Genomic DNA, 19,322 nt, shown 5'->3' on the forward strand with positions numbered 1-19,322 from the left:
TGCGACGTTGAAACTCATTGAATGAGCCAGTTTTGTTTGTTCCCTCACCAATTGCCTGCCTGAGTGATTTTATTTTATCGACTATTGTGACTGTCTCAGCGTGTGTGACAATATGGTCACATGTGTTGCTGATTTGCACGGTGTCGGCAGCTTTCACCCAACGCTGCAACGATGAATCCCCATCACGGTAAGTTCTATTTTTACCATTTTTTTGTTAACCATTTTTGTTAACGACCTATTGAGTTAATTTGTCAACAGTTTTTTCGGCATTTAATTAGCAAGGGACTGGAAGGTGAAGTATATTTTTCAATATTTAGAGCCATAGTACTCAAGGGAGAGCAAGGTGTTGAAAGGAGAAAGTTTAGAAAAGCGTGGAAGGATCATATATGCAAGCTTAGAGCTCACCGGCGACTTAACCCTTTGTCTGCTACCGTAGTGGTCAAGGTCTTTTGGCATTAGAAATGCGAATCACCTGAGTCTACGGCATGTCCGAACAAGCGTAAAGTAACTTGTTACTTCATGCTGTCGGAACCGACAAAAAATTAAGTCACGGTAAACTTCCACACTAAGCATTTGCGACGTTGAAACTCATTGAATGAGCCAGTTTTGTTTGTTCCCTCACCAATTGCCTGCCTGAGTGATTTTATTTTATCGACTATTGTGACTGTCTCAGCGTGTGTGACAATATGGTCACATGTGTTGCTGATTTGCACGGTGTCGGCAGCTTTCACCCAACGCTGCAACGATGAATCCCCATCACGGTAAGTTCTATTTTTACCATTTTTTTGTTAACCATTTTTGTTAACGACCTATTGAGTTAATTTGTCAACAGTTTTTTCGGCATTTAATTAGCAAGGGACTGGAAGGTGAAGTATATTTTTCAATATTTAGAGCCATAGTACTCAAGGGAGAGCAAGGTGTTGAAAGGAGAAAGTTTAGAAAAGCGTGGAAGGATCATATATGCAAGCTTAGAGCTCACCGGCGACTTAACCCTTTGTCTGCTACCGTAGTGGTCAAGGTCTTTTGGCATTAGAAATGCGAATCACCTGAGTCTACGGCATGTCCGAACAAGCGTAAAGTAACTTGTTACTTCATGCTGTCGGAACCGACAAAAAGTTAAGTCACGGTAAACTTCCACACTAAGCATTTGCGACGTTGAAACTCATTGAAAGAGCCAGTTTTGTTTGTTCCCTCACCAATTGCCTGCCTGAGTGATTTTATTTTATCGACTATTGTGACTGTCTCAGCGTGTGTGACAATATGGTCACATGGGTTGCTGATTTGCACGGTGTCGGCAGCTTTCACCCAACGCTGCAACGATGAATCCCCATCACGGTAAGTTCTATTTTTACCATTTTTTTGTTAACCATTTTTGTTAACGACCTATTGAGTTAATTTGTCAACAGTTTTTTCGGCATTTAATTAGCAAGGGACTGGAAGGTGAAGTATATTTTTCAATATTTAGAGCCATAGTACTCAAGGGAGAGCAAGGTGTTGAAAGGAGAAAGTTTAGAAAAGCGTGGAAGGATCATATATGCAAGCTTAGAGCTCACCGGCGACTTAACCCTTTGTCTGCTACCGTAGTGGTCAAGGTCTTTTGGCATTAGAAATGCGAATCACCTGAGTCTACGGCATGTCCGAACAAGCGTAAAGTAACTTGTTACTTCATGCTGTCGGAACCGACAAAAAGTTAAGTCACGGTAAACTTCCACACTAAGCATTTGCGACGTTGAAACTCATTGAATGAGCCAGTTTTGTTTGTTCCCTCACCAATTGCCTGCCTGAGTGATTTTATTTTATCGACTATTGTGACTGTCTCAGCGTGTGTGACAATATGGTCACATGTGTTGCTGATTTGCACGGTGTCGGCAGCTTTCACCCAACGCTGCAACGATGAATCCCCATCACGGTAAGTTCTATTTTTACCATTTTTTTGTTAACCATTTTTGTTAACGACCTATTGAGTTAATTTGTCAACAGTAACGGTAGCAGACAAAGGGTTAAGTCGCCGGTGAGCTCTAAGCTTGCATATATGATCCTTCCACGCTTTTCTAAACTTTCTCCTTTCAACACCTTGCTCTCCCTTGAGTACTATGGCTCTAAATATTGAAAAATATACTTCACCTTCCAGTCCCTTGCTAATTAAATGCCGAAAAAACTGTTGACAAATTAACTCAATAGGTCGTTAACAAAAATGGTTAACAAAAAAATGGTAAAAATAGAACTTACCGTGATGGGGATTCATCGTTGCAGCGTTGGGTGAAAGCTGCCGACACCGTGCAAATCAGCAACACATGTGACCATATTGTCACACACGCTGAGACAGTCACAATAGTCGATAAAATAAAATCACTCAGGCAGGCAATTGGTGAGGGAACAAACAAAACTGGCTCATTCAATGAGTTTCAACGTCGCAAATGCTTAGTGTGGAAGTTTACCGTGACTTAACTTTTTGTCGGTTCCGACAGCATGAAGTAACAAGTTACTTTACGCTTGTTCGGACATGCCGTAGACTCAGGTGATTCGCATTTCTAATGCCAAAAGACCTTGACCACTACGGTAGCAGACAAAGGGTTAAGTCGCCGGTGAGCTCTAAGCTTGCATATATGATCCTTCCACGCTTTTCTAAACTTTCTCCTTTCAACACCTTGCTCTCCCTTGAGTACTATGGCTCTAAATATTGAAAAATATACTTCACCTTCCAGTCCCTTGCTAATTAAATGCCGAAAAAACTGTTGACAAATTAACTCAATAGGTCGTTAACAAAAATGGTTAACAAAAAAATGGTAAAAATAGAACTTACCGTGATGGGGATTCATCGTTGCAGCGTTGGGTGAAAGCTGCCGACACCGTGCAAATCAGCAACACATGTGACCATATTGTCACACACGCTGAGACAGTCACAATAGTCGATAAAATAAAATCACTCAGGCAGGCAATTGGTGAGGGAACAAACAAAACTGGCTCATTCAATGAGTTTCAACGTCGCAAATGCTTAGTGTGGAAGTTTACCGTGACTTAACTTTTTGTCGGTTCCGACAGCATGAAGTAACAAGTTACTTTACGCTTGTTCGGACATGCCGTAGACTCAGGTGATTCGCATTTCTAATGCCAAAAGACCTTGACCACTACGGTAGCAGACAAAGGGTTAAGTCGCCGGTGAGCTCTAAGCTTGCATATATGATCCTTCCACGCTTTTCTAAACTTTCTCCTTTCAACACCTTGCTCTCCCTTGAGTACTATGGCTCTAAATATTGAAAAATATAAAGCACTCTACTTACATTTATAGTTTTTTTCCCTCCTAATCTCTTCTATTTCAGGTTATCTTTCGCTCGCACCTTCCAAACCTACAATTTTTATAACCTTTTTAAGTATATTTATTTTGCTTCAATTCTATTTTCTTCACCTTGTACCAATCCAAAATCCTTCAGTTTTATTTCCTCCGTCGCAATACTAATCAAGTTCACTATTTCCTCCGTTGCACTATTTATTTCTATCAGCTTCCAAAAAAACTCTTTTCCCGCAATTCCTTCAAAATCTATCTATGAATTCTATTCGATCTATCCACACAATTTATGTTTTGCCTTTCTCAATAGAAAGGTATTGCAATTGCTCTGAAAACCGACTTTTTAACGGAGGCCCGGAGGGCCGAGTGACATATACCATTCGATTCAGTTCGTCGAGTTCGGCAAATGTCTGTGTGTGTGTATGTATGTGTGTGTGTATGTATGTGTGTGTGTATGTGCGTCTGTGTGTGTGTACGCGAACACAATCTCACTCACTTTTCTCAGAGATGGATGAACCGATTTTTACAAACTTAGTCCCAAATGAAAGGTGCAACGTTCCCATAGGCTGCTATTGAATTTCTAATGGATCCGACTTCCGGTTCCGGAATTACAGGGTGATGAGTACGATCACGCAGAAAACGTCGATTTTAAGAAATTCTGCAATGAATGTATAATGGTGAAAAATTTTCCAAAATGTGACCACAACTGCTTCGATTTGTAGTACTAGGTCATTAACAGCCATTCAAAGTCTCTTTGGTCACATTGGCCACCATCATCGGTTCCGGAAGCCCCGGCGGAAGTATCCAAATTCAGACTAACAGTCACATCGGTTTCTCGGAGGTGGCTGGACCGAATCAACCAAACTTAGTCTCAAATGAAAGATATTGCGTCCCCGTAAATGGCTATTAAATTTTATCCCCAACCGACTTCCGGTTCCGGAGTTACGGGTTGTGGCGTGCGATCACATAGCAAATTGTGATTCAAACCGATACCCCGATGGAAGCAAAAAAGGTAAAAATTTCGCTAAAATGTCTCTCAAATAACTTAACTTTGCAGTTCTAGGTCACCGACGGCCAAACAAACTTTCGTTGACTACATTGACCACCATAGACGGTTCCGGAAGTGCCCAGGAAAAGCGGCCATCTTTCATAACTAGCAAACTCATATCAGTTTCTCGGAAATGGTTGGGCCGATTTTCACAAACTTAGTCCCAAATGATAGCTCTATTATCCCCACAGATGTCTGTAAAATTTCGCAAGGATCGCTTGTATGGTTCCGGAAATATAGACTGAACGGTCCGGTCACACATGAAATTCCCATATAAGCCGGAACTCTAATTTTTTTTTCAAAGGGGGGACCCCATGAAATTTCAAAAATCGAATTCGTATTTTTGATGCCAAACATCTTTAAAATGCATGAAATGTCGAGATTTTATGTTATCTCGAAAATTTTTTTTTTTATAAAAATCGACTTTTTGGGACTGCCGATTTCGTACCTTTTTGCCTTTCTCAATAGAAAGGTATTGCAATTGCTCTGAAAACCGACTTTTTAACGGAGGCCCGGAGGGCCGAGTGACATATACCATTCGATTCAGTTAGTCGAGTTCGGCAAATGTCTGTGTGTGTATGTATGTGTGTGTGTATGTATGTGTGTGTGTATGTGCGTTTGTGTGTGTGTACGCGAACACAATCTCACTCACTTTTCTCAGAGATGGATGAACCGATTTTTACAAACTTAGTCCCAAATGAAAGGTGCAACGTTCCCATAGGCTGCTATTGAATTTTTAATGGATCCGACTTCCGGTTCCGGAATTACAGGGTGATGAGTACGATCACGCAGAAAATGTCGATTTTAAGAAATTCTGCAATGAATGTATAATGGTGAAAATTTTTCCAAAATGTGACCACAACTGCTTCGATTTGTAGTACTAGGTCATTAACAGCCATTCAAAGTCTCTTTGGTCACATTGGCCACCATCATCGGTTCCGGAAGCCCCGGCGGAAGTATCCAAATTCAGAGTAACAGTCACATCGGTTTCTCGGAGATGGCTAGACCGATTCGACTAAACTTGACCTCAAATGAAAGGTATTGCGTCCCCGTAAATGGCTATTAAATTTTATCCCCAACCGACTTCCGGTTCCGGAGTTACGGGTTGTGGCGTGCGATCACATAGCAAATTGTGATTCAAACCGATACCCCAATGGAAGCAAAAAAGGTAAAAATTTCGCTAAAATGTCTCTCAAATAACTTAACTTTGCAGTTCTAGGTCACCGACGGCCAAACAAACTTTCGTTGACTACATTGACCACCATAGACGGTTCCGGAAGTGCCCGGGAAAAGCGGCCATCTTTCAAAATTTACGAACTCACATCAGTTTCCCGAAATGGTTGGGCCGATTTTCACAAACTTAGTCCCAAATGATAGCTATAACATCCCCATAGATGTATATAAAATTTCGCACGGATCGCTTATATGGGTCCGGAAATATAGACTAAATCGTTCGGTCACATATGAAATTCCCATATAAGTCGGAACTCTAATTTTTTTCAAAAAATTTCAGAAATCGAATTCGTATTTTTGATGCCAAACATCTTTAAAATGCATGAAACGTCGAAAGTATAACATAAACTCGAAAAAAATTTATTTATGAAAATCGACTTTTTGGGACTTTGCCGATTTCGCACCTTTTTTCAGTTCAATATTACCGTGGCTGTTTTTTCTTTTACAAAATTTTAGAACTCGAATAATGATTTATTTTCCTGTATATGGTTGTCATGTGATGTATAATAGTAAAATGTAATATATGCATTTAAAAGTTTTTAATGAATATAAACAACGCACACATTCTCGTGATTCATGATTGAGAAAGGCACAATTGCACCGCTAGGTGGATTAAAATAGGTTTTTTATTTACAAAATAATGTTGCATTAGAGTCTATACTTTAAGCCGCGCCGACTATCAGCAACCGGTGTGATGTTTACTCGATGTCTTGTACGTTGTCATCACACGGGGGGTGTTTGCGGTCGGTTGTATTTGGGCGGTGCGTACACAGCCCCTCCCCGTAACTCTGGCGAGGTCTCCTTGGCCGAACCAGATTTACGATCCTGGACTTCGAGCACCGCAAGCTTCGTAACTGGCCGTCTGAACTCACCTCTCAACGTCTTCACCAGGGCTTGCCTGATTCTACCGTCCGCTCCGCTGTAGACTTCGAGGACGATACCACGAACCCAACTCTTTCGTATCATTTCGTCTGCGATGTACACCAGATCACCACTCGCCAGTGGACATGTCTCCGTATGCCACTTTGTCCGCTGATTTATCGACGGCAAGTATTCGGAAACCCACCGAGTCCACAGTCTGTCCGCCAACAATTGGGACCGCTTGTAACGGTCGCGCAAAGCTGCAGCTTCATTCGTCGGAAGCACGGCATGTTCTACGGAAATTCCGCCAACGCCACGAACGAAGTGATTCGGCGTCAGTGCTTCTTCCACTTCTGGCTCCAGGGATCTGTACGTCAGAGGGCGCGAATTAATTAGATCCTCAGCTTCTGCGAGTACAGTCAGCAGTATTTCGTCGTTCATCGCTCTTCCATCATCGATCACGGTCAACGCTGTCTTGAGAGAACGTACCAGCCTCTCCCAAGCCCCGCCCATGTGCGGTGCGCTGGGTGGATTAAAATTCCATCGGGTTGTTGAATCTGTGAACGCTTCTGCTGCATCGGCTCCAATTTGTCTTACGACCTCTTTGCTGGCTGCTTGGAAATTTGTTCCGTTGTCCGAAAAAAACTCCAGCGGTTTGCCTCTGCGGCACACGAAACGGCGTATGGCCATCAAGCACGCTTGAGTCGTCAGGCTATGAGCGACCTCAAGGTGTATGGCTCTCGTTGTCAGGCAGGTGAACAAAGAGACTTCTCCGATCTACGACCAACGGTTACGGTAAACGGTCCACAAAAATCTACGCCGGTATAACTGAACGGTGGCTGATTTTGCGTGATGCGTGGCACTGGTAGTGGTGCCATTCTAGGGTTTTGCGGCTTGCACTTTTTTACTTTGCACCAGATGCACGATTTCGCTATCCTTTTCATCTCCGCCCGCAGATGTTGTACGCGAAAACGTTGCCAAATTTCGTTAACGGCAGTTTCTATGTTGCCATGTGCTACTTGCTGATGGTAGTACTCGAGCAATTTGTCGGTTACCGGATGCCTTTTCGGCAGGATGATCGGAAATTTAAGCTCGAATGCCAACGATGATCCTCGAGCGGCTCTTCCTTCCATCCTGAGCACATTCTGTTCGTCTAGAAAAGGACTCATGCTGTATAGATAGCTATCTTTATCCAGCCGATACCACTCTTCATACGGTAGCTCTCGATTCTTCTTCAGTACCTTTATCTCGTCAGGAAATCTGTCTGCTTGCGCTGATCTCCAGAGGTACGCCTCCGCTGCCTGGTACTCCTCTCGAGTCAGCGACGACGTATTTGCGGGTACATTTCCCTTCACGTGCCTCTTCACTTTCGCGGTCGTCGGAATCGCTTCGATTTTCACACCCTCTCGTTTTCTTTTGCAGTTTGACACAAATCTGTAGATGCACGCCACTGTCCGAACTAAAACCTTCCATCGAGAAAACCGCTGAGGGTCTACGACCTGTTCTGTTATTCTGATGTCGTGGAAAAGGAAGCTTGCCCGCAATTCTGCCTGGTCGTTCGGCGTAATCTCACCTTGCTCTGGCCATTTCTCTTCCGGAAAATACAGGAAACCCTGGCCTCGAAACCATGGCCCATCTGAACACATAGTGCTTTTTGTTCCACTTCGTCATAGCATCTGCTATGTTGAGCTTAGTCGGAACCCATCGCCACTCTCTTAGCTTTGAAAGACTGAGGATTTCTCCAATCCGGAAGGCGACGAATTGCTTGTACCGTCGGTGATCCGAATGAATCCACGACAGCACAGTCTTCGAATCACTCCAGAAGTATCGCTGCTTTACGTCAAAGTATAACATTTCAACGACGGAATTTGCCAGTCTGGCTCCCAACACTGCTGCTTGCAGCTCCAGACGAGGAATTGAGAGATGCTTCAGTGGTGCGACCTTCGATCTCGCCATCACCAACGAACACATCGGACCATTAACCGTCTCAATCCGCAGATACGCTGCAGCCCCGTATGCGCCTTCGCTGGCATCGACGAAGACATGAAATTGAACGCTACTGAAGTCCAAGTCATGTCCGCCACGAAAGTAATACCGGGGAATGCGGACATTTTCAACCTCCGGAAGCCTTGCAATCCACTGATTCCATTTCTCCGCATTCTCTCCAGCTATTAGTTGGTCCCAATCGCATCCACTGCGCCACAGCTCCTGGATTAAAAGTTTCCCGTAAAAGGTGAAAATAGACAGTAGTCCTAGCGGATCGAAGAAGCTCATGACGCAGCTCATCACGATTCTCTTTGTCGGCAGCCGCTTGCCTGACAAGTACGGCACAAGATCGTCCCTCAGCTCGATGGAAAACGAGAACTCGTCGCTGGCAGGGCTCCAGACAATGCCTAGTACTCGCTCAAAACCCGTTTCCTTGTCCTCACTGAAACGTACGCACTGGTCTGTTTGCTGCTTCCCCATGACCTGAAGGAACTCTTCGGAGTTCGACACCCAGTTTTGCAGTTCGAATCCGCCTTTGGAATGAACGAAACGAACTTCTTTCGCTCGTCCCACTGCTTTATCGACTGTATCTGCGCTATCGAAGTAGTCGTCGACGTAGTGGTTTTTTACTATTTTTTCCGCTGCCTCCGGAAACTGCCTTGCGAACTCCTTCGCGTTCACGTTTTTCACGTATTGTGCGGAGCACGGCGAGCTGGCAGAGCCGAAGGTCGCTACGTCCATCACGTAGACATCTGGGATCATTTCGGGAGTATTCCGGAACAGGAATCTTTGCACGCGCTTATCCGCCTCGCGGATCCTCAGCTGATGGTACATTTCCTTTATATCTGCACCAAATCCGATGACTCTCTCGCGGAATCTACAAACCACCGCCGGTAATGCGGTTAACATATCCGGACCCTTCAGCAGCTTCGAGTTCAACGATACTCCTTTCACTTCTGCTCTGGCGTCCCAAACCAAGCGATACTTCTTCTTCCTCGGATTGTACACGATGTTCAAAGGCACGTACCAAACCTTACTACTGTCGAACGCGTGCAATTCCGCCGACGTAGCTTTATGTGCGTATCCCTTCCCTAAATACTCGGCAATCATACCACGAACTTTGTCGTACAGTTCGGGGTTCCTACTCAGGCGCTTCTCCAAACAATGTAAACGTTTCATCGCCATAGGGAAGCTGTCGGGAAAGCTTGGGTCATCCTCCTTCCACAGCAGACCCGTTTCGAAACGATCGCCTATCCTCACCGTCGTACTCTTCAAGATCTCGTTCGCTCTCCTTTCTTCTTCCGATTCAGGAAGCAAGGCTACGGAGATCCTTGACTCCTCCATCGTATAGTGGCTCTTCAGGAGGTCATGAAGCTCTTGATTCGACACGGCACTGCATTCATGGTGCCCGATTAATCCTGCGTCCGAGTGGTGTATGCTCGTCGGCCCGTAGACAGTCCAGCCAAGCTTCGACCTAACTGCTATTGGTTCTTCTGGTCGACCTATTCGTGATTCGATCGGTGCATACAAGTGTATATCCCTGAGGCCGATCAGAATCTTAGGAGCTGCTTGCTGAAATTCGGCAACTGGTAGGCCACGAAGATGAGAGTACTCCTTTACCAGCTCCGAAACATTTAGCGCGTGTTGTGGAAGCTTTAGACTTTCCACCGTGTGTGCACCTTTCAGCGGAAAACGTTGCTTTGATCCTCGTGCCGAGATGCAAAGGTTCACTCTTTGAGAGCCCTTCTCGAGTCGTGAAACTCCGGCTGTCCATGTTACGCGAAGCGGTTGAGTCACACCCTGAACTCCCAGAACGTTCATTAGTGATTTCTCCACCAGCGTGTACGATGATCCTTCATCCAAAAATGCGATCGTATCCACTGTGCAATTTTTATTATACAGTGTGACAGGCATCATGCGAAAGATGACTGAAGGCCTCGGTTGGACAGCGTGCATGTTGCAGTTCGAACCGATTACGGATACCACTGAATGGAGTAACGGGTGGTGTCGCTCTTTACACGAATCGGCATTGCAACGGAAGTTTAGTTTGCACTGGGCGTTTCCGTGTTCGTTCAAGCACACCTGGCAAAGCCGCCACCTTCGGACCGCATCCCAGCGGTCGGCTAGACGTAATCGACGAAACGCTTCACAGTTTCTTATTCTGTGGTCGATTCTGCCACAAATTCGGCACGGTTTTCTTTCCTTCGCCGGTGGACTTTGCGTCCTATTCTGCTCTACGCTATGAGCGTGCAGAAATCCTTCGTTCTCTCGCTTCGATTTTTCTTTTCGCAAACCTTGTTCGATGAACCGGGTTGCTTCTCCGTACGACGCCACTTCGCTTGCGTCCTTCACGATGTTTGACAAAAAGTTCGATAGAGTACGCAACGTTACCATTTTACTCTTCCTTCGATATCGCACCCACTCCAGCTGAGTTCCTGCTGGCAGCTTCTCTGTCAGCTCTTGTATCAGCATCGGGTTCACTAGATGAGCGGTGAGACTTGTAGCTTCGAGATGATCGGTTAATTGTTGTACTACCATCCCGAAGCTAATGAAGCTCGATAGGCGTTCTGCTCTCGGTGGTGCTGCATTTCGAACCTTTTTTAACAGCATGTTGAGAAGTTTCTCGGGGCGTCCAAACAACATCCGTAAAGTTTCGATGATCTTTGGAACCGCTTTTGGTAATAGAAGTCGGCTTCTGACCGCTTCCAATGCTTCTCCTCTCAGGCATTCTTGAAGCCTCGCTAAGTTTTCGAGATTAGAAAACCCGCACGCTTTCGTCGATGTCTCATAACTGCTTATGAACATCGGCCATTCTTCCAGCTTGCCAGAAAAGGTAGGCAATTTTTTGGAAAGGAATTGGCGCGAGAACAACTGGGCCTTCGTGAGTTCCTGATGATGGCTTCTTCGTCTCTGCATCCCTTCGCTTCTACGTCGAGACTCTCTTCGGTCCTCCTCTTCGTCGGAACTCTCTTCCTTAGTTTCGACACTTCCTTCCGCTTCGGAACTATCTTCCTCCTCCTCGGCACTATTTTCTTCCTCTTCGGAACTCTCTTCTGCTTCGCCGCTCTCGTTCTCTTCCGAAGATTTTTCTTCGGAACTATTTCCGCTCTCAGACTCCGAAACTTCTTTCAGTTCCTTCATTTTTCTACTGCTACTACTGCCCTTCTTCCTTGGGACTTCCGGGTGACCAAAGGGCGTTTCATTTTTGTCTCGACCGATCAGGAAACTTTCCGGTAGCGTCGGCGGACCTCCAACTAGCTTTCTTGTATGCTTGTCTTCCACTTTCGGTGTTGAATGCTTACGGTACGCTCCACGAATATCAGCAAGAGTCGCGACTGCCAGATCTGCACCTCCAGGCTTTCCTTTTCCCGACTTTTTCTTCTCAGGCTTTGTTTTCCCTGGTTGTGTGCTTTCCGACTTCGTCTTCTTTTGCTTCTTCTCCTTTGAGTCATCCTTATCCACACCTTGAGCATCGACTTCCAGCATTCTACTGCTACCGGTATTCTTGTTCCGCTTCAGCTTCAACTGTAGCAGCTTATCCTCCATTTCCGTCCGCATCTCGTCGAGTTTCTTCTGGTGGTCCTCTTCTTCCGCAAGTTTCTTCTCCATTTGCGCCTTCTCGTACTCGAATTCCATCGCTCGCTTTTCCCGTTCCAGTTGCTGGCGCATTTCAAATAGCTCCTGCTGCATCTCCAGCCGCTTCCGGTGCAGAGTCTTCTCCCGTTCCATTTTCGCCTTCTGCCTCTTCTTTTCCGCTTCGAGCTGTTTTAACTCCTCTAGCAGCTCAGACGAACCAGCACCATCCGCTTCACCTTCTTCGCAATCCTGGCAGTACCATGAGACGTTACGCACATCATCCGTAACACCAGCACAACCGAAATGGTACCATCGCTGACAATGGTCGCAAAACACCATATTCGTTTCGTCATTATCCGGACGTTGACAAGACGCGCAATTGTAGCCTGACTGTTCAGGATTCTCGGGGTTAGGGTTTGACCGAATCATTATAAATTTTCGAGAATGTTCGGACGTGCCTAATAGCAAAAACAAAATCTCGAAGCAGCTCTTTTTGTACTACGAGTCAGCTCGAAACTATTTTTATTTTAATTACAATTAGTTTTCGTTTCCGGATTTTCAAAATGCACTCTACTTACATTTATAGTTTTTTTTCCCTACTAATCTCTTCTATTTCAGGTTATCTTTCGCTCGCACCTTCCAAACCTACAATTTTTATAACCTTTTTTAAGTATATTTATTTTGCTTCAATTCTATTTTCTTCACCTTCTACCAATCCAAAATCCTTCAGTTTTATTTCCTCCGTCGCAATACTAATCAAGTTCACTATTTCCTCCGTTGCACTATTTATTTCTCTCAGCTTCCAAAAAAACTCTTTTCCCGCAATTCCTTCAAAATCTATCTATGAATTCTATTCGATCTACCCACACAATTTATGTTTTTTATTTACAAAATAATGTTGCATTAGAGTCTATACTTTAAGCCGCGCCGACTATCAGCAACCAGTGTGATGTTTACTCGATGTCTTGTACGTTGTCATCACACGGGGGGTGTTTGCGGTCGGTTGTATTTGGGCGGTGCGTACAAATGGCTTGCCGGTACTGCTACACCCGAAACACAACAGCGTAGTACGACGGAGACGTCCATAAATCCGATCGTGACCGTAAACAAAGATTGCTTGTTGTCGCCATTCTCTGGATGGGTTACGTGTTCGCCCAGGATATCTGGTTTGTAGAATATCTAGCAAAAAATGATTCAATTATAGGATTTGTATATGTAAAAATTTAGCGTCGCAATTTACTTTGGAACTCGGTGACGTCACGTGCGGCTAGTTGTTTCTATTCTGCACATCGATGAGCTTGTTGCAACGCTGTCCCCCCACAATAACTTCTGGCGAGGTATAATTGAACTCTTGTCCTAACTGGGAGAGCAGTTGCATAAATGGAATTTTTCCTTTTACTACAATAATTGTAACAGCCATAGCGTTGGTTCCTAAAAAATTTTTTCCGGGATCATGTTCTTGTTGTTCGACGAGGTGGTAACGGTGACAAATGCGACCTAATTGACATAGTAGACGGCAATCAAAAACGAAACCGAAAAGGTACATAAAGCATTTAGCTCGTCGAACTCGAAGACATTATAGATTCACAAGATGCAATAGTAGTTGGCTGATACTTTCAACAAACTGGTGACTGGACAATAATCAGGTGGAAATTGAAGTCGGTGGGATGTACAATTCCAACTCTACCATTCCACTTTTGTGCCAGTCACTAATCACCCGTCATTCTGCATTGATCCTTTTTGGCACATAATAGTTGCCTGCAGTGATTCTGCTGCCCCACAATAAATCCTGTACCATGACGCTTAGTGTCTAGATGATTGGCCAGTAATGCTACATTAGAGCAGAATCGAAGGTTTAGTAGTGTCACCGGAAGCAAACAATTTATAAAATATGTACTACACTACAACCTGAATATTTACAATTGGTCTGATTGATGACTAGAGGATCACATTTATCGATTAGTTTCTTAAGCTAATACTAACCGGACACAGCTACTCCATAGGCAGACAAGCTTGCTTGTGTTGGTGAGTAGACCACGGAAAGACCGCTTTGCAGTTACAACAGAGATGATTTCCTTTGTGCAGATCGACGGATTTAATTTCACGAGTAACACATTCAAGTGAATGATCATGATGGTAAGCAAACAACAAACTTGTAGTTCTCTAAAATAAGATCGGATGAATCGGTCGTCCAACCAGCTTCCTTCAAATTAAACAGCGGGACCAGCGTTAATTTATTTGATGATATGTAATAATCTCTCGCTCGCTGGTTTTCTCTACTTCTATGTGATCATGTCCGATCACTCAGGAGTTGCGGCTAACAAGCACGATATGCATTTTTCTGTAATTGTGCCACATTGATTTGATGATCTTCCTTCGTTTAACCGTTCACTTGCCCGACTAAATGTTGATATCGTAGTGCTGCGTGGTATCGTAATTTGAAAATTGATGAAACACACTCCAGTTGAAAAACCGATAACAAGTCCGCGGGGCATCGGTGTCGATTAAATCATCCCCAGCACGGTTATATTCTACGCTCCACAGGACCAGTAGATAGCGACGAGGGAGTTGAAAAGTAAGAGTCAGCAAACTCGGAGATCTTTGTACAGAATTTCACTGCGTTTGTTAGTCACGAATTACCGATTTTTATCAGAGAATCATGTGATAAATAACTTAAGAAGCCGCTTTAGACTGTAGTAAAACAGTAGTCTATAGTAGCATTTCGTATCTGGTGTCACTAACAAGAGTACCATCATCTGAAACAGACAAAATGAATAATTAATTATTGCTAAGAAACAAGTATGATTTACAATCACCTGTTGACCATCGGAACCGCCCGGATTTTTGGGAAACGGTAAACGACGTTTCGACGAATATACACTGGGTGCAGTTGTTTTTTGTAATCCAACAACTTATGGCTATCGCAAGGAAAAAGCAGAACACCTCAATGCGGATCTGAAAAAGATTATTGGTCATTTAAGGTGCTGCAAAAATATACCGAAATTATTTTACCTTCTGTTAACTTTAGGCGAAACTAAAATGTTAGCTTAACAGAACCTTTTGAAGGACATCACTACTGGAATCTGTTCACTGCAACATTTTGGAACTGAAACTCAACAAGGAATATGTGCTACACAACAGGTGCGTAATGTACTGAAGCTTGTCCAACTCGAAGTCTTCGTCTCGCAGATCGTCACAGTGCGACTGTTTGCACAAGTAGATATCGAAGACGGCCGAGTACGCAATACCAACGCCTACCATCAGAGTAGGAAAAACTTGACTTTTTTTTGTTGGCACATCAATCGCATCACGTCCGGAGGTTTTTTGTTATCATCGGTCGGTGGATGGGAAACGTATCCGCCGAGAAAGACCTACAGAGGGAAGTTCAATAATAGGATGTACGTAAGTTTAGGGTTACATAGTCTAGTCGTCATTCACTTTTGGTTTGATAGATAAGTAAAGTTCTTATAAAGCAGTCCGCCTGAAATAACTTTCAGCAACAGAGGTATGCGTGCAGGCTTTTGACCGACTACAATACAGAGCAGATATGGATCATTGTCTTGCACTTATCGAGGAAGTACATTTGAGTGTCTGACCGTTTAATAGTAGCTGGGTATTATAAAACGGGGCTGCTATCCGACTTCATCGCGTTATATATTTTCCTTTTAGTAAACTTCGTGTAAGTTGTTCATTTAGATTTGTTGTCGTAGTATTGATGATGTTATCGGGGACAGACAATCTTTGCTGAGAGTGATGTATTTAAACCAATCCAAGTTCATGATAGCTTTATTATGCACTCCTTCAGCGGTCGGTAGCAACATGGGTTTTGCTATGACAGCTAATCTACGATCTTCAACCGCTTCAGTAGTTTAGCTTGTTTCCGTTCTTCTTTAGCTTGTAACCAATCAGTAACATATCCTATGTAATCGATGAGAACTAGTGAAAGGCCTACATTAAATCCATGCTAATGTCCAAATTCGTTCTATATTATTTTCAACTATTTGGGTCATCAGTATCGGCGTGATAAATCCGGATTGCATCAGAAGCGATCTGTGGAGTAGTTTTTATAATTTATATTTTGATTTTAACAATTTAAGTAGTCAGGTGGGAAGTTCTATAACTTCCCTCCACTTTATTTTAATTCGATTTCATTTGAAAGATTAACCTTCCGGTAGTCGCGCTAGTTCACTAAGAGCACGCTACTCTGAAAATCTAGCGAAATCGTCGTAGGGCACCAGCGGCTGCTCGAGCAGTGGGCCATAAGCGCGACTTTCGGAGGGTTAACACCGATGAAAACTTCCACCCAGTATTGGTGAGACCTTGGACCAAATTTTATTCAAATCAATGTTGCCGACATATCAGGCAGGATCCATTTTAAAACCAAACCTGTATCAATTGAATTAACTACTTGCAGCAAGGGTTTACATTGTAATGATATCAATCGGGATAACCGATCAGTACGAAATTTTATAGACATCTATAGCGATGATATTCCTTTTATTTGGGACTAAGTTTGTGAAAATCGTCCCAACCATCCCTGATCAACTGATGTGAGTTTGTTAATTTTGATTGGCGACTTTTCCGGGGCACTTCCGGAACTGTCAATGTGGTCGACGAGACTTCGGTTGGCCGCCTGCAAATGCAAATTGTTTGACACACATACACATTTTAGCGAAATTTTTACCTTTTTTCATTCATCGTGATATCAGTTTGTATCGGAATTTTCTGTGACCGCATGCCACAACCCGTAACACCGGAACCGTAATGAAATTTAATAGTAGTTTACGAGATTGTAAAAGCTTTCATTTAAGTTTGGTCCAATTGGTCTAGCTTAGCTATCTCAGACGAACCGACGTAATTGTTATTCTAAGTTTGGATACTTCCCCGTGAGCTTCCGGATTTGTCGATACTTTGAATGGCTGTTAGTGACCTAGAACTACAAATCCAAGCAGTTGTGCCAACATAAAAAAATGCAATTTCACCTTTATACATTCATCGCAGTAAGTATCCGTTGAAATCGGGATATTCTGCGAGATCGTGCTCATCCTGTAATTCTGGAACTAGAAGTCGAACCCACACAAACGTCAATAGCAACCGATGGCAACCTTGTACTGATTATTTAAGACTAAGTTTGCGATAATCGGTTCAGAAAATTTCGAGAAACCTATGTGGACGTTTTATTAACATGTCTGCACATACACACAGACATTGTCCGATGGGGGCAGCAGGGATTGGAGGACCGAAGTTCAGGGGCTTAACGACCCCCCCCCCTCCCGGATCAACTGCAAGTTGGGGAGTCTTGCTAGGATATGGTGGGCCAAGGCAATGTTGTGCTCTGCTAAACCTCTAGAAAAAGCCATATAAATCCGAAAGCAGCTTCGTCGGAGCGATTCGGTGCCGCTTCCGCTAAGATTTTATCCAAGACTTTAGCATAAAGTACCCCCACCCAATCGAAGTGCCAACCTGCACATTAGGATCGATACCAGTAAGATCCTAATTGCGGTATACTGGCGGCAGAACCCAGATGTGAATAAGGATTTCGTCGAAATTTATCCACTGACCGACAGCCACGCCATTCCACTACTCTAGTATGGATCGGTGACACTTACCCGAAACGGCGAGTGGGCTAATGGTACTGGCTGCCCCCCGTCCCAATAAAACTTTAGGATGTCCCCAAGTACGTTCGAAACCCAGCACCTTAGCCGGTGGAAGTAGGCTCAGTTGAAGGCTCCTGACTAGCGCTTATCCGGCTCTGAACGCGGTACCCCATGAAGGACCGCGTCAACCTTTGCGACCTCACCACAGACTAACAGGCATAGCACTATGAGGGAATTACGTCAAAAACATCGATCCGACAATTTTCTCAGAACACTAGCTCCACCTTTTATACACGGTTCCAAACACTCATTTGCTGGTGGGTTACCCTTCAGGATTGGAAATATTTTTTTACTAGTGCTCTATCCCCCATGTGCTTGTTCATGTCAGTGACACCATAATTGCAAATGTGGCCACAGTCTCAACTACAAATATATTTAAAATGACCGTTAAAGCGGGCGAAGCATTGTGTTCGAGTGTTATGTCTGTTAGTCTGTGACCTCACTGCTCGTAGTCATGGGATCATGTGAGGCGACTACTTATTACGGGCGTAGATAGCGGCTTGGAGTTGGGACCCAAAAAGCATGCAAGGAGACAAAAACAAAAATACGAAAAATTCTTACGGAGCAACCCGTTCGCCAAAGGTAGGCGCCGACCCAGCATAACGAACAAATGCAACAGCAAGTGCAACCGCAACAACAGCAAGAGCGAGTGCAACCTAGAGAGGCCACACCGAGCACGAGCTGCGACAAACCAACTGGACGCCAAGGAAAGCTAGGATTTTAGGTGCGCAAGCCAAAATCAAGCATTACTCAAAAAGATTAACCGTCTGGGGTTACCTAAAGTGACGAAATTGAGCCAAAAAATCAAAGAACTCTACGAATTCGCAAGGGCAAGGTGCACGGACAGATCAAGGATCTAGTGATTAGCATCAAATCCGCCGTTGCAGCGGACGAATGCGAGCAGATGGTGTTACTAGAGTGAGCTGAAAATGCCGAAAGGACGCTGAAGGTCACAGATACAGCGGAAGCAGAAGCCTATGAGACGCCGAAGGGTGACCGGTATTCTCGTTGTGAAAAGAATAAGAGAAACGCCAGGAGAGGAGGAGAAGTCTAAGAAGCCCAACAAGGTAGGTGAAGGATAGTGAAACAGCCGACAATCGCAGAGTGATTGGTTAATCGTAGAAACCTCAGAAGAGAGGAGGAAAAAACGGAAAGAAAATGCCGTTAGAGCTGAAGAAAGATCCATTAATTAAGAGCTCGGCCTATCGGGAACTCGTGGCAGAAGCGGTGGGAGGAATAGTTCAGGAAGCAGTGGTCGAGTGCAGGAACCTGGACGAGATCACAACGGAAGACCTGGGGAAAGAGCTGATATCAATCAGGTTGAGGAAGGCGTACATAGGCACACAGACAGCAGTGATACGCTTATCGCCAACCGCAGCCAACAAGCTCATGTCGACTGGTAAAATCAAAATCAGATGGTCGGTGTGCTCGTTGCGATTGATCCCTAGAGCCACTAAACAAATGGAGAGGTGTTTCAGGTACCTGAGTTTCGGCCATCAGGTAAGAAACTGTAGAGGCCCGGACAGATCTGATCTGTGTAGAAAATGTGGGGAGAAGGGACACATTGCTAGAGACTGCACGAAGCAACCGAAGTGCTTGCTCTGCATTAATGAGGGCGGTTAAGACCACGTGACAGGAGGCTTGTTACGCCCAGCGTACAAAAAGGCGAAGGAAG

At 44.3% G+C, this 19,322-nt stretch overlaps 2 protein-coding genes across 9 annotated transcripts in view; both read right to left on the reverse strand.

The window, feature by feature from the left end:
• Window positions 1–7,174: 7,174 nt before the first annotated feature.
• LOC131680012 (uncharacterized) lies at window positions 7,175–7,597 on the reverse strand. The gene has a single exon (XM_058960746.1). The coding sequence runs from the start codon at window positions 7,595–7,597 to the stop codon at window positions 7,175–7,177; it is 423 nt and encodes a 140-aa protein (XP_058816729.1).
• Window positions 7,598–7,997: 400 nt separating this feature from the next.
• Window positions 7,998–19,322, reverse strand: part of LOC131682823 (uncharacterized) — a 25,365-nt gene continuing 14,040 nt past the window's right edge. For 2 of the 8 annotated variants that reach the window (XM_058964591.1, XM_058964589.1), the window contains exons 2-5: window positions 15,003–15,361; window positions 14,807–14,945; window positions 13,231–14,746; window positions 7,998–13,169 (exon numbers count right to left, since the gene is read on the reverse strand). In XM_058964591.1, coding sequence (XP_058820574.1) covers window positions 7,998–12,419 — 4,422 coding nt within the window. In that variant the 5' untranslated portion in view covers window positions 12,420–13,169; window positions 13,231–14,746; window positions 14,807–14,945; window positions 15,003–15,361. Of the gene's footprint in view, window positions 13,170–13,230; window positions 14,747–14,806; window positions 14,946–15,002; window positions 16,041–19,322 lie in introns of all 8 variants that reach the window. The other 6 variants (XM_058964587.1, XM_058964588.1, XM_058964590.1 and 3 more) reach the window with 6 other exon arrangements.

This window comes from Topomyia yanbarensis, chromosome 2, assembly GCF_030247195.1.
Source record: "Topomyia yanbarensis strain Yona2022 chromosome 2, ASM3024719v1, whole genome shotgun sequence".
Lineage (NCBI taxonomy): Eukaryota > Metazoa > Arthropoda > Insecta > Diptera > Culicidae > Topomyia > Topomyia yanbarensis.

What these genes read in the sequence shown, in the direction of transcription:
- LOC131680012 (XM_058960746.1), bottom strand. Translation starts at nt 7,597, where the DNA reads ATGAGTCCTTTTCTAGACGAACAGAATGTGCTCAGGATGGAAGGAAGA.